At 41.2% G+C, this 13,724-nt stretch overlaps 1 protein-coding gene across 2 annotated transcripts in view; it reads left to right on the top strand.

Annotated features, from left to right (window-relative positions):
* Positions 1-1,239: 1,239 nt before the first annotated feature.
* The window catches only part of FBXO28 (F-box protein 28), a 28,333-nt gene continuing 15,848 nt past the window's right edge, over positions 1,240-13,724 (top strand). For both annotated transcript variants that reach the window (XM_040636143.1, XM_040636144.1), the window contains exons 1-2: positions 1,240-1,539; positions 13,049-13,158. In XM_040636143.1, the coding sequence (XP_040492077.1) occupies positions 1,273-1,539; positions 13,049-13,158 (377 nt within the window). In that variant the 5' untranslated portion in view covers positions 1,240-1,272. The remainder of the gene's footprint in view (positions 1,540-13,048; positions 13,159-13,724) is intronic.

Genomic DNA, 13,724 nt, shown 5'->3' with positions numbered 1-13,724 from the left:
TACCTACTTAGTCTCCAATCTGGCACAAATCCTTACTCTTTGTCTTTCATGACAATAATGTTTTTGAAGAGCATGGAACAATTAACCAGATTTGCCTACCTCAAATAAAGGTTATGCTTTTTTTTTTCTTCTTTCAGGAATACTATCTTGTGTCAGGTTCTTTTGAGCATATCATATCAGAAGGTACATGATGTTTCTTCCTCTTAAAACGCTTGATATTAGTGTTAATGATTTGATCATGGTAGTTGTCCACCAAATTTCTCTACTGAAAACTTAATTTATTTTTGTAATTAACATGTAATTTGTGGGGAGTTATTTTGAGACTACCTAAATTTTACGTTTCACATCATACCGTTACTTTCTCCTTTTAGCATTTTTTTCATGACTCTTGCCTAAATCAAAGTTTTTATTGAGATACGATTCACGTAGTGTAACAACCACTTTAACATACTGGTTTTAGTGCACTCACAAGGTTGTGCACGCAAGCTCTCTAACCCCAAGCATCTTCACCCGGGCAGGATGCCCTCCCCCCCACACACCCCACCAAACCTCCGCCCTCCGCTTCACCACCCCAGCAGGACTCCAGCCCGGCAGCAGGACGCCTCTCCCTCCTTCCATCCCCCAGCCCCGCAGCAGGACGCCTCTCACTCCCTCCATCCCCCAGCAGGACCCCGGCACCGCAGCAGGACCCTTCTCCCTCCCCTCCGTCCCAGGGAGCCCCGAAAACCGCGCCTCGGCCCTCCGCCCTCCACCTCTTAGGCGGCTGCAGAGGTCCCCAGACGAATGTTGTCCTTTGGGTCTGGCTTCTTTCATTTAGCACGAAGTTTTCAAGGTTCCTGCACACGGTACTCTTATTCAGTACCTCACTCTTCGTCATTCGCCCAAAGGGACCATTACCTGATTCTCCACAAACGACGACGCTCTGAAACACGTCGCGTCCACACTCGCCAGGCAACACTACTCTCCCCGGCCCGCGTCAGAAGGCGAGCCAAGAAAACCGCGCCGGCGGACTGCACTATAACGGACAGGGCTCCCTCGCCCTCCGGTCCCTGCCGGCCTCGGGTCAGAGGGCCTCCAAAGGTCGCCTGTCCGGGATGGACACCTCCGGGTCGCACCACTACTGGGACAACTCGCACCCCTAGCTGATCCCGCCGCGGACCACGGCGCAGGCTCCGCCCCTTCGGGGCCCCGCCCCGCGGCCCGAGGCGGAAGTGACGCACCGGAAGCGCCCCTGGTCCCCTTGGAGTGGGGGGAAGGAATCAAACCCCCAAGATGGCGGCGGCGTCGGAGGAGCGGATGGCTGAGGAAGGAGGCGGCGGCCACGGCGACGGCGGCCCCTCTTCGGCCATCGGCTCTGCCCAGCGACTGCCCCCCCCTCCCCCGCCCCCGGCCCCGCAGCCGGGCTCCCAGGCGCCCCCAGCCCCGGCGCTGGCTCCCGACCAGCTGCCTCAAAACAACACGCTGGTGGCGCTGCCCATCGTAGCCATCGAGAACATCCTCAGCTTTATGTCCTACGACGAAATTAGCCAGCTCCGCCTGGTGAGGCCCCCGCGGGACCCCCGCCGCCCCCTCCGCCGGCCGAGGTCTGGGGAGGGGCGGAAAGGGGAGCGCGTCCCCCGGGGAGGGAGCCGCAGCAGGCTCCAGGACGCGGAGTCCCGGCGCCGGGCGGCGGGGTTGTCCCCCCCTTCCTGCCGCGGGGCTGGGGGGCTCGCTGCCCCGGCCCGGAAGCGGGGCGGCGGCGGGAGTTGGGCGTCCCAGGGCCGCCTGGCCTGAGCGCCGGCCCCGCGGCTTCGGTCGCCGCCTTTTGTGCACCAGCGTCCAAGACCCCGGCCGGGCCCAGCCAGGTTTGGTCGGTTTGCAGGAATCACGCACTGAGTCCCCCCCACCCCCTACCCAGGTTTCCCGGTTGGAGAAGATGAAGTAGGGTCGGGGAGGCCTCCCCAAACCCGGTGGGGGCTCCGAGGGGCGTGAACGCCATTTGGTGGCCCCAGCTCCCCAGGTGACCAGTAAAGTAGAGCCCACCGAGAGTGCGTCCGGCTCGGCCTCGCCCCGACACTTCCCACCCTCGGGGAGCACCTCGCCCCTGGACAGGGTTGGTTTCTCTTGCAGTTCATTTTCTAACTAGTGACTTACGCCCACCCGCCAGCTTCAAATCACAGTAGTTTAATGATTTATAGAAAGGAGGAATTTACCTCGCTCCACAGCGTGGACTGAAGGTTTGATGAATGTCTTAGTTCAGTAAGATCTTTTGCTTCCTGTCGGGGAATTTATCTTTAAGTGGGAAGGAAATTGAAGGAGGTGGACATTTTGAAGTGATTGCAAGCGACTCTGCAGGAGCTAAATCTGTGCTTGGGATTGCTTTTAAGAAGACAAAGACGAATTTCTGAATGTAGTGTGTACAGCATTTTCTCGTTGATGTGCCACGTTTTAGGTTTACACCTCCGGTTTCAATTTGATTCTAATTGCGTTTTGGAAAGGAAATCATACTTTTAAAAGAAAGTTTATGAATTTTGATTCAAACTGATGACCAGGTTTTTTTTTTTTCTAGTCAGCCCAGCAGTTCTACCACGCCAGTCTGCAGAATGGAAGATTCTTCAGTTGAAAAGTCATATTTCAAAATTGATTGTCCCTGAATTCCCCAAACATGGCATCCTAGAATTCCGTATAGAATCTTAAATATTCCTTCCGATTTTTATAAAGGATGGTTTTTGATCAAGATTCATGCTGTACATTCACAGTGTCTGGAAACTGGGCATAAAACATTTGTTGAATTGAGCCTCTCGGCCAGACAATGGCTTTGTAAAGCTTGGAATATTCACAGTTCTGTTTTGTAAGTGTTGGGGAAAACTGGTTTTTTGTTCGTCAGCCGTTTACTTTTTTAAAAATTAAAAACATTTTTTAAGGGGGAAAACGAGCTTCTTAGGACATCCTACAGTTTATTAATAAACGACATCTCTTTCAAGTGAAATATTCCATTGCACTCTTAATTTTAAAGCAGTCATCTATTCTGGCCTTTTAGGTTACAGATTTGTAGTTTCAAAGAGATTTTTCATAAGGAGCCCCTTACCATCCCCTGCTCCACCACCCTCTTCCCCTCCCCACCCCCCAAAAGATTCTGCAATCAAATTTATGTCTCAAAATGGGTCTTTTCCCTCAGGTTTAGTAATGGGGAACTATTTTCTTATTCTTTTGTTTGCTTAAGGTTAACAGATAATTCTTAAGTGGATAATTTTGTGGTCATTTGAAAGTGTCTTTGGTTTCAGATTGATTGGTTTGGTGTCATAAGGTACAATTCAATTCAGGTACCATTATAAAAGAAAGATGTTCTCTCTTGCCACTAGATGTCAGCATTAATTTAATTGTGGTCTTTTAATGAAATTGGCAGGGTAGAAACAGTGCCCAGCAGGTGCTTACTTATACCTAAGGGGCTATTTGCCAAAAAATCAAGCCACTTCAGTATGTATGCTGCTCTCTGGAGTATACATTACACAGCTCTTTTCATTTTAAGTTTTTGGTTTTTTTTTCCTAGTGGAATTAAGGCTGGATCTGCTTGGAAGAGAGTGATATTATTAATTAAGAATGGAATTAAGTTTCTGTAAAGCTAAAAATATCAACTACTCAGTGGTTGATGAACTAGTTTACGTATTGTTCGGATGTTTGGGTTTTTTCTTTCTTCCTGGTTTACTTGCCTTCTTAGGACCTCAGTTGTAACTAGTGGTTAGCCCCTAAATTAGAGGACGGGCACACAAGCCATGTACTCATTACTCTGTGTTTTCTTTAAAAGATTTGCTCTTGGTTGAAATTGCTAAAATAACATTTTTCAGTTCTTTGTGCAGTTTAGTTGATGATAGTCTTTGCTTCCTGTTGCCATGAATAATTGAAATTTGACTCTCCAGTTCTTTCTAAGGGATTGTCCAAATGCCTTATTGAATTGTTGGTTGGTTGGTTTGTTTTTCCTGCCATTGACTATTGCTCCAGAAATGTACCCAGAGCCTAGAAATCCTGGTTCCACAGAAATAGTTCTTTAAATATTTAACTCTTTCAATGTATTTAAAGTTATTTGGTGGAACACAGCTTTTGAAGTGACAAAACTTGTACTTTGAGTTGTTTATCCAGTAAATCAGACAAATTTGTGCTGATGCAGCGTTAGACTGTCACCTAGGCCCTCTTGATGGGGTGAGAGTTTTTGAAACAAGTGGCAAAGGTTAAGAAGTGAGGTCCTGCCCCCAGTTCGGGAGTGTATCTAAGCCAAGTTTGAGCGTTTGACTTTGACTTGTGAGCATGGTGGTCTCACTCACTGAAAAATGAGTGTGGAAGGCTTTTTAAAAGCTGTTTAAGAGGGATCCAATCAAATTTTTTCCTCTGTTGTTTGAGTGGAGCTTCTATAAATTTAATGGAATCCTGTTAGTAGTTCAGGACATAAATATGACTGAAGGTTAAATTCAGAAGTCTTGCTCATTATCTGGAATGAAATTTCTGGTAGGTAACAAAATACATACATACTTTCATCCCAAGATATTTCTCTAGAGCACTCTAGCTAGTTAAATCTCTTACCCATTTATAGTTCCTTTTACATTTTTTGTTCAAATATGTTAGAAAATTTTATAGAGAAGTTTGGTAGGAAATATGAAGGAAAATGAGAAACCATTTTTTTTAGTAAGCAAGCTGTCTTCCTTGTATCTCTTGCTCTATGCCAGTAGTTCTCAAAAAAAATTTTTTTTACCTCTGGACATCTTTACACTCTTAAAAGTTATTGAGGACCCTAAGACCTTACCTTAGAAAATTCTAGAAGACACGGGAAGAGACAGTACATACTTCGTTAGTTGTCAGAAAAATAATGTTATGTTTCACGTTGCCACTGGAAAAGTCCACTGTATGTTATGGAAGAATGAGAGTAAAAATGGCAAATAACGTCTTAGTATTATGAAAATAGTTTGGCCTCACAGACTCTCAGAAGGATCTTGGGAATCCCAAGGGTCCCTAGACCACATTTTGAGAACCACGGCTCTTTGTTGCGGTGGAGAATATATTCTCTGCATTGATGATTTGTGGTTTTTCCCCACCATCTCATCATTGGGTTATTTTTATTAACAGGTATGTAAGTACAGGTAGGAGATTATAATATTTAGGGGACAATTCATTTTTCCTGCAGATTCTAGTCCTAAAGTGAAGGGGTTCAACCAGTAACCCTGCCCTGAATGTCAAGAAGACAGAATGGACACACCTTCCTTGAGCACACTTAGAAAGCACCAGGATAACAAATACAAAGATAAGAAATACAAGACTGTTGAGGTTAATTGGGAGCATTTAATCAGAGAGGCTTCCTCAAGATAATGAGTTTTTATCCAGTTTATCCTTAGTAAAGGCAAGAGAACATTCCCAGCAGAAAAGAAATGATGCATAATGTAGTGCAGGGATTGGAGCAGGGTGACTAATTAGAGCTATGAGGTGATGGTCTGAAGTGTCAGATGTCCTAGATCAGTGCTCAGACTCCCTCCTTTCCACCTTTTTTTATTTCTCAGACTGGCCAGATTTAAGAAACTGTTTTGAGAACCTACAGGGTTGACATCTTTTGCTGGGGGGAGCAAGTAAGGATGTTAAAAAACAACTTCCCCCTCTTAATGTCATCATCATTTCCTAACAGACCAGATGCGCCTGCATCCCCTGGTCAGCAGAGCAGTGAGGGTTCAGATGGTGCCGGAGAAGGTCCTAGCTTCCAAGGATGGCCTGTGCATATGATCCAGTCTCACGATGTTTGAGACTAGAGCCAAAGATAACCCTTGATTGAGGTTTCTCCCAACCACCTACTTCTAGCATCTTGGACCTAAGCTTGATCGAAACTGGCATCATCAAGCTGTTGAGTTTCCCAGACATCCTAGGCCTCTCACAGCAGGTGCTGCTTCTGCGTGCAGCCTCTCCTTTGTCTCCCCCTCCTAGAGAGTATCTGTTCCTTCAGGATACACCTTCAGTGTCACCACGTCACTGTAGCCTCTGTGACTCTGAACCTCACTGGGTAGTACTTCTGAGTTTCCGTGCAACGTGGTTGTACTTCCAGGTTCTATCGGAATTGTCTTTGGAGGGGCCAGTTGGGCACTGAATATAGGCTCCTTGGACCCTTTCATCAGAAATCCCGATGGCCTTCCATAGTCTGTGATTCAATAGGAGTATTCAGTGTTTGTTGAATAAACGAAGTAGTTCTTAAAAACACTACACTACTCCAAGTAAAGGATAGAAAAGAAATGTCATTGCGAAATAAATGTGTTTTCTGTATACATTATGGTAGTGCTGGAAAATGCGCTGCTTCATATTTACCTCCAACAGAGGAGATTAGAATTTTTTTAATTTAAGACTATTTTAAGAAGCTTGGGTGACTAGAAAAATCCTTGTAATGAGAATGAAAATTGATAAGGTGATGTGAAGCTCGTCTGTGATGAGTAAGAGTAGCTGTGTGCGTTAGTGCGTCCGGCTGCATTGTAAGTAACACTCCATCCCCATATTAGTGAGGAGAGTGATGGTGCAGATCATCAAAAGCAGAATAATCAGAAAAGCTGTTCTGTTTGGCTTCTGGGCTGTATTATAGAAATCCTGGGAACAGTTTTTTCTTCCTAATTGTTTTGCTCAGGCTAATATTTAAATAAATTTACAGGGCCGCCTGGGTGGCCCAGTTGCTTAAGCGTCTGTCTGCCTTCAGCTCGGGTCATGATCTTGGGGACCTGGGATCAGGCCCTGCATCGCGCTCTCCGCTCAGTGGCGAGTCTGCTTCTCCCAGTCCCTCTCCTGTGATCTCTCTCACTCTTGCCCTCTCTCAAATAGATAAATAAAAATCTTTAAAAATAAAATAAATTTATATTTTCTTTCCAAGTGAACATCTGGTGGGGGGATACCCAGAGAATTTAAATTTTGTTGTAATTCTTTTTTAAAAATTTTTTATTTAAACTGAATTTAGTTAACATATCCTGTATTATTAGTTTCGGGGGTAGAATTTAGTGATTCATCAGTTTGCGTGTAACACTCAGTGCTCATTACATCAAGCGCCCTCCTTATGTCCATCACCCGGTTACCCCATCCCCCCCACCCAATGCCCCTCTAGCAACCCTGTTTGTTACCTATAGTCCAGAGTCTTAAAATTTGTTGTAATTCTACCTGCAGATAATTAACTCTGTGTCTCTCTGTATATGGTATTACATATTAGACAATCCACACCGCGTAGACAGAATTTTTTAAGTGATTTTATCACCCATCATTAACTTTTTGCCACATTTGCTTTATCTCTTTCACTTGTATGCTCATTCTTTCCCTCTCTAAATGTGTTTTATGCCCTTCACACAGATTATTTATTTCATTAAACCATTTGAAAGTAAAATGCAAATATAATGACAGTTTTGTCCCTTACGTAATCACAGTATTATCACTTCCCAGAGATTTAATGTTACGTTTTATATTCTAATTTCTCAGTTATCCCAAAAATATCTTTATAGCTTTTTTTTGGTGGGGGATAAGGCTTTTGAATCTAGTAAAACATTTGTCTCTTTAATCCAGAACATTCTTCCTACTTTTTTCATTCTTCAGTGCAGTTGGGCAGATGGCTTATAAAATGTCCTACAATGCAGATTTGTCTCATCGTTTCCTCATGATTGACTTCTGATTTTTGAACTTTGAAAGAATTCTAGAAAGATTTTGGTCTAGCGCCATCTCTCTGAACTTTAGCAATGTGGTGAGAACACCCACTGATGTCCTTAAAATTTCATATTGCCTCAAGAAGTCCTACTTGAGACTTGTGCCAACAGTTTTCTGTAGCAGCAAAGTATTAGTTGAGACTGTAATCAGTTGAGAATAGTTACGATAATGGTTTCACTTTATAGAGCTGCAGATCACTAAATTTAAAAAGATACTAATCAGAAGCCTGAATTCTTAATTTCACTTTTGCCACTGAATAGTTTGATTGACTTTGTACACATTACATAATTTCTTAAGGCCTCCATGTTCTCACTGTAAAAAGAAAGGTTCTGGTGTCTTAAGTTCCTTCCAGTTTGAGGGTAATTGATAAGCAGCCTAATTTTTGATAATAGCTTCTGGATTAATTGGAGAAAAACATCAAGTATTCAATTCATTGGAAACTGTAGAGCACTAAATACATACATCAAATATCTGGTTCCGTTACAGTAGTTCCTTGATTCTAAGATACAGTTTTGTGTTTTAACAGTCTTGAAATCAGAATGCATCTTGATCAACTTGGATGTGTATTATTCTAGCAGCGCTTTTTTTTCTCCCAGAAGAGCTTTTATTGAATTTAGTAATATCTTTAAGTCTCTGCAGCATCTTAAATAAAATCAAAGAAGTCCACCCCTTTGTATTTCACAGCATCTAAGCCATCTGAAAAAGAAATGCTGCCAGTTATAACTGTAAGACCATTCCGATGTCAAATGTTAAAATCTGAAAAAACGTGCATCTTAGAATCAACCAAGATTTGATACTAAGATTAGGTTTCGCAGGAAAATTGCAGGTTTCATAAATTTATGGCATAGGCGTCTTGCATTGTTAAGAAGGACCATGGTGACACAAGAAATCAGAAAAGATTCCTAAACAAAGCGAAGAAAAATTTTCATTACTACTTATGTCAGAAAACGATGGAAAAGGATAAACATGGCAATTTAACTCTTGAAGTAATTAACAAAGAAAAACCACATCTCTTCTAACTAGAACAGCAGTAACAGGAACCCAAGCTAAACGTCTCCTCTGGAGACTGATGTATTCCATCAGCTCCCTGGTATGTTGATAAGTGTCTATTTTTGCTAATCTCTGAATGCAATGATAGTTTTTGACATAGTCATCATCTTTGTATATTTGACTCCAGAATTTTATGTTACTATCTTGGATAAATGACCAAATTGCTAGGATTTTTGTTGTATTTTAATAACAAGGAAAATAAAATTTCTTCCTGTCAGCTTTGGGAAATTCTTAAAATACCTATAGATATATAAAGCTACATTTTAAATGAGATAATTTTACATTGCAGGATAGCATACATCATCAGCAGCTATCATTAAACTGCTTACCATAGGGGGGCTCCTGAGTGGCTCAGGCATTAAGCGTCTGCCTTTGGCTCCGGTCATGATCCAGGGCCTGGAATGGAGCCCCACATCAGGCTCCCTGCTCAGTGGAGAGCCTGCTTCTCCCTCTCCCTCTGCTGCTCCCCCTGCTTGTGTTCTCTCTCTCTTCTGTTGTCTCTGTCAAATAAATAAATAAAATCTTTAAAAAAAAAAACAAACAACTCACCATTGGGAAAATTAGTGTAGAGTTGACCTTTGTTGTTTGTGGGGGTTTTTTGTTTGTTTTTTAAAGATTTTATTTGTCAGAGAGAGAGAGAGAGCGCACAAGCAGGGGGAGCAGCAGGCAGAGGGAAAAGCAGGCTCTCTGCTGAGCAAGGAGGCCGGCATGAGACTCAATCCCAGGACCCTGGGATCATGACCTGAGCTGAATGCAGACGCTTAACCAACTGAGCCACCCAGGCGTGCCAGCAGTTGACCTTTGAACAACACAGGGGTTAGGGGCACCAACCACTATGCATTTGAAAATCCACATAGAACTCCTGACTCCCCAAAAATTCAACTAACAGCCTACTATTGACCAGAGCCTTACTGATAACCTAAACAGTGAATTAACATATTTTGTATGTTCTATGTATTATCTGCTGTATTCTTAAAGGAAGCTGGAGGAAAGAGAATCATAAGAGAACATACGTTTACAGAACTGGACTGTTTTCAGAAAAAGTCCACATTCTAAGTGGACCCGTGCAGTTCAAATTTGTGCTGTTCAGGGGTCAACTACTTCTGTTTTCAGGCGTCACTTTGCTTCTTTCTGAATTCTAAACAAAGATATATGACCTATCATATCTTTGCTTTTGTGCTATTGGTCAATCAATGTTTACTGAACATCCAGGAAAGAAAGAATACCAAATTAGATGCTGCTCTTTTCTTACAATATTGATTAATGCTTTAAATATTTTTGACTTCAGCTTTTATGGTGCTAGTCTCTTTTGTCTGTCTTTGTGACCTCCTGTTTTCTCTTTTTACCAGCTTTTAACGATAATGTCAGTTGAGACTCTGTTTATAAGCCTTTGTTTTCTTATGTTACACTTGTTCATTTGGGGGTTCATCTACATTGATTTCAGCTATCCCCATGTGAAATTTCCAGAACCAAGTCTTTAGTCCTAATATTATAGTTTCTTACAGAAAAATGACCAACTCTCTATATGAGATCTTTCAAAAATTGGTGATCTTTTTAAAGTTATTTCTCATTACCATCTGATTTCCCTGCTTAAAATATGGGAGATTTTATTCCACTCAGCTTTGCTTGCTCATCTGATCTATGCTCAGAAGTAGTTTGCTTGCCAGTGGTTTACTCATTCCAGACTCTTAGCCTTTGCACGGGCCACACCTCTAACTTGGCAGTCCTTGTACTCCTTGTGAAGCTAATTCAAATCTTGTATCATGTGAAGTCTTCCTTGGTTGACCCTATCTGCTTATTTATTCACATTCTCATCACCCACTACTCAGATACTCGTACTGGTCATTACTCAGGCACTGAGCTGAGTTTCTGGATTATTGGAAGATGGCTATTTCCTAGTAGTTAGTGGATTTGGTGCAGCAAAATGTTAGTATAATAATAAAGTAATTTAGGCAGTACCTTCGAAACTATTACAGTAATATTTGACCTTAATTTTTTCTCTGTAAATTTATTGCTGCTAAGAAATTATTTCTATTATTCCGTCTCAGAAATTATCAAAAAGGTTGCAGAGTCCACAATGACAAGATGTGTTTCCTACCAGATTGTGTTAGAACGTGCTTCACCTCAAATAATTTTGGCAACGACAAAAAATTGTTTTTATAGCCTTCAGTTCTTATTCCCCAGAGGTGCCACTTTCAAGTCTTTGGGCTGATATTATTTCGATATTATCTGTTGACTTTCTACTGTGAAAGATGAGTATTTCCCGTCATCACCCATATAGACATAATAACTCAGTAACATAATAAAAGGTTTTTTCTTTCTCCTCACGTAAAAGTTTCAGTACCAGTATTTGTGACAACATATTTATTCAGGAATGGGGCACTGGTTCTTAAAGTTTAGTCTCGGGCTCCCAGAGCAGTTCCCAATGCCCTTTCAGGGAGTTGTAAGATCTAAAGTATTTTCATTAGTTCTAAGTTGTTATTTCTGCCTTTCACAAGTGGACAGTGGAGTTTTCCAGGAGCTCTGTGACATGTGATGATGTCAGCATACCAATAGCTCATGAAATGTGTACTTGTGTATTATGTTTTTCTAGAACTTTCTAAGGTAATACTTAAGTAGATTGAATGCAAAAGCAGATATGGCAATTCATTTCTGTTCTCTAATACTACATATCAAAGATATTTGCAAAAATGTAACTTAATATTTTTAGAAGAGTTATTTTTCCTTTAAAAGTTATTTATGTTGGGGTGCCTGGCTGGCTCAGGCAGGGAAGTGTGCAACTCTAACTCCTGATTTTGGGGTCGTGGGTTCAAGCCCCATGATGGGTGTAGTGATTACTAAAAAACATAAATAAACTTTAAAAATTATGTTGGTATGTATTAGTTTATTATTGTTATTTTTTAATAGACCTTGAGCATATGTTGACAACTGCTTTAGTTCAGTTAGAAATAGATCCCACTAAATGCTAAAATATCGTTAGGCATTACTCTTAGTTTCATTACTTAAAATTGGCTATGTTTTTATTTTCAAATGGGAAAGAAGTGTTTTCCTTAATACCTTTCATTTGGCATGCTATGATTTAGGAAGTACATGGTATTTAATACTAGAGTATTACAGCTTTCATTAGCCTCAATCCAGTTTGCCAGAATTTGTGTCTGTGTATTCTCAGGAGAAAGCAACTATATTAAGAGTTTCATCAGCATTTCAATTTCAACAAGTATTTGTCAAGCATTTGTGCTTAGGTGCAAGGAGAGATAGAAGCATAGGACAACCCCCGCCTAATCACCGCCTTGGCCCTGATCTAGATTTATTTCATTGTCTTGCACTTTCAACATCCACATCTGTACAGTGAGCACTGACATTCAAGTTGACGCCTCTGCGTCACTGCAGAATTCTCAGGGATCAAAGAACAAAAGGATTTTGTGCACTGGGTTTCATTAAGATAACAAAGATGCTGGCATGTCTCAGCAATAGAGCACCCATGGAGCAAGGTTTTCCAGTTAGTACTAAGTTAAACAACTTATTTAACATAATTTTTACAGAGCACTTTAGAGTTTATCAAGGTGATGTTAGTGTGTATTGTATCATTTAATCCTAATGATATCCCTATGAGTGAGTTAGTATCCACATTTTACAGAAGGCTGACTCAGGCTTTCAGGTAGCTGACTTGCTCAAGAATGTGTAAGTTTGGTTCAAATTCAGGTGTTCTGTCTTACTATCCTCTACTTTTACTGTATAAAAACAGTATTCCTTAAAGATTCAAAATAGTCCAGATTCTGCTACATATGTTAAAATATTTTATATTGTGGAGGATAGGACAGTATCTAGTATAGAGTAACTGTAGTTAACCCTGACTAGTAGAAATAAATAAGATTCTCATTCTGGTTATAGATCCATATAAACTTTGTGAGAGGTTGGGCTTTAAGTTTGAATACACATTTTGAGCTAACGGAGAATTTTCTTTTCCCAAACCATTAAAAACCTTTTTGAATATGTTGTTGTACTGATCTTCAGCACCACATTTTCTGACCATAGTAGTGGGGATACATTCAGAACATTCAACTGATACCTAAAATAAAGGTAGAGTATTCCTTGCCTACACATAGTATTAATTTCTTAACGTAATGCTGCAAGAGTTATAGAGCATGAGGGGTTCACCTCATATATATACACATATACTGTGTGTACTGGTTTAGAGATTCAGACAGCAGGCTGGGGAACAGTACTGACAACTTTCAGCTAACAGGAGTCTAAGTTAATTGTCTGTTGTTTTTTGGGTTTTACGTGTTAAAATTCTCCTTTCTCCTCCTTTTTCCTGTAGGTTTGTAAAAGAATGGACTTGGTCTGCCAGAGAATGTTGAATCAGGGATTTCTAAAAGTGGAGAGATACCACAATCTATGTCAGAAACAAGTTAAAGCACAACTTCCAAGGTATGTTGTGTCTAGTGGTGGCAATAATTTACAAATGGGAAGTTTCTTTGTTTCTTGGTTGTTTTGTTTTTGCTTTTTTGGTTTTTTTTTTGTTTTTTGTTTTTTAAGTAATGGCTATACCCGACATGGGGCACCCCTGTTGTTTTTGGTTTTGTTTTTTTTAATTTGGGTAAGTTTACATATTAAATGGTTTCTAAGTTTTTATAGGGAAGGGTACCCAGATCACAATAGGTGATTTTGACTGTGGATCATCCACTCTCACCATTTCTGTTCTATATTATACTGGAGATTCTAGCCACACCAGTTAGGCAAGAAAATGAAATAAAAGGCTTCCAGATTAGAAGGAAAGAATTTGTGTTCTTTCTTCATGGATGACAAGATCTCAGATATATGTGATCATATACATAAGGAGTCCTTTAATTGTTAGAGCCCATAAATAAGCTCAGCAGGGATGCAGGATGCAAGATCAATATGCCTAAAGGAGTTGTGTAATTGTATATACAACCCAGAAACAAGGCAGTTCCAGGATGCAGGGATGGGCAGGGCGGGTGAAGGGGAGTGGGAGA

Source organism: Ursus maritimus, unplaced genomic scaffold (genome assembly GCF_017311325.1).
Source record: "Ursus maritimus isolate PB19 unplaced genomic scaffold, ASM1731132v1 scaffold_2, whole genome shotgun sequence".
Taxonomy (NCBI): Eukaryota; Metazoa; Chordata; class Mammalia; order Carnivora; family Ursidae; genus Ursus; species Ursus maritimus.
Note: the sequence above shows the minus strand (reverse complement) of the source record. Positions and strands in the feature narration are given on the sequence as shown.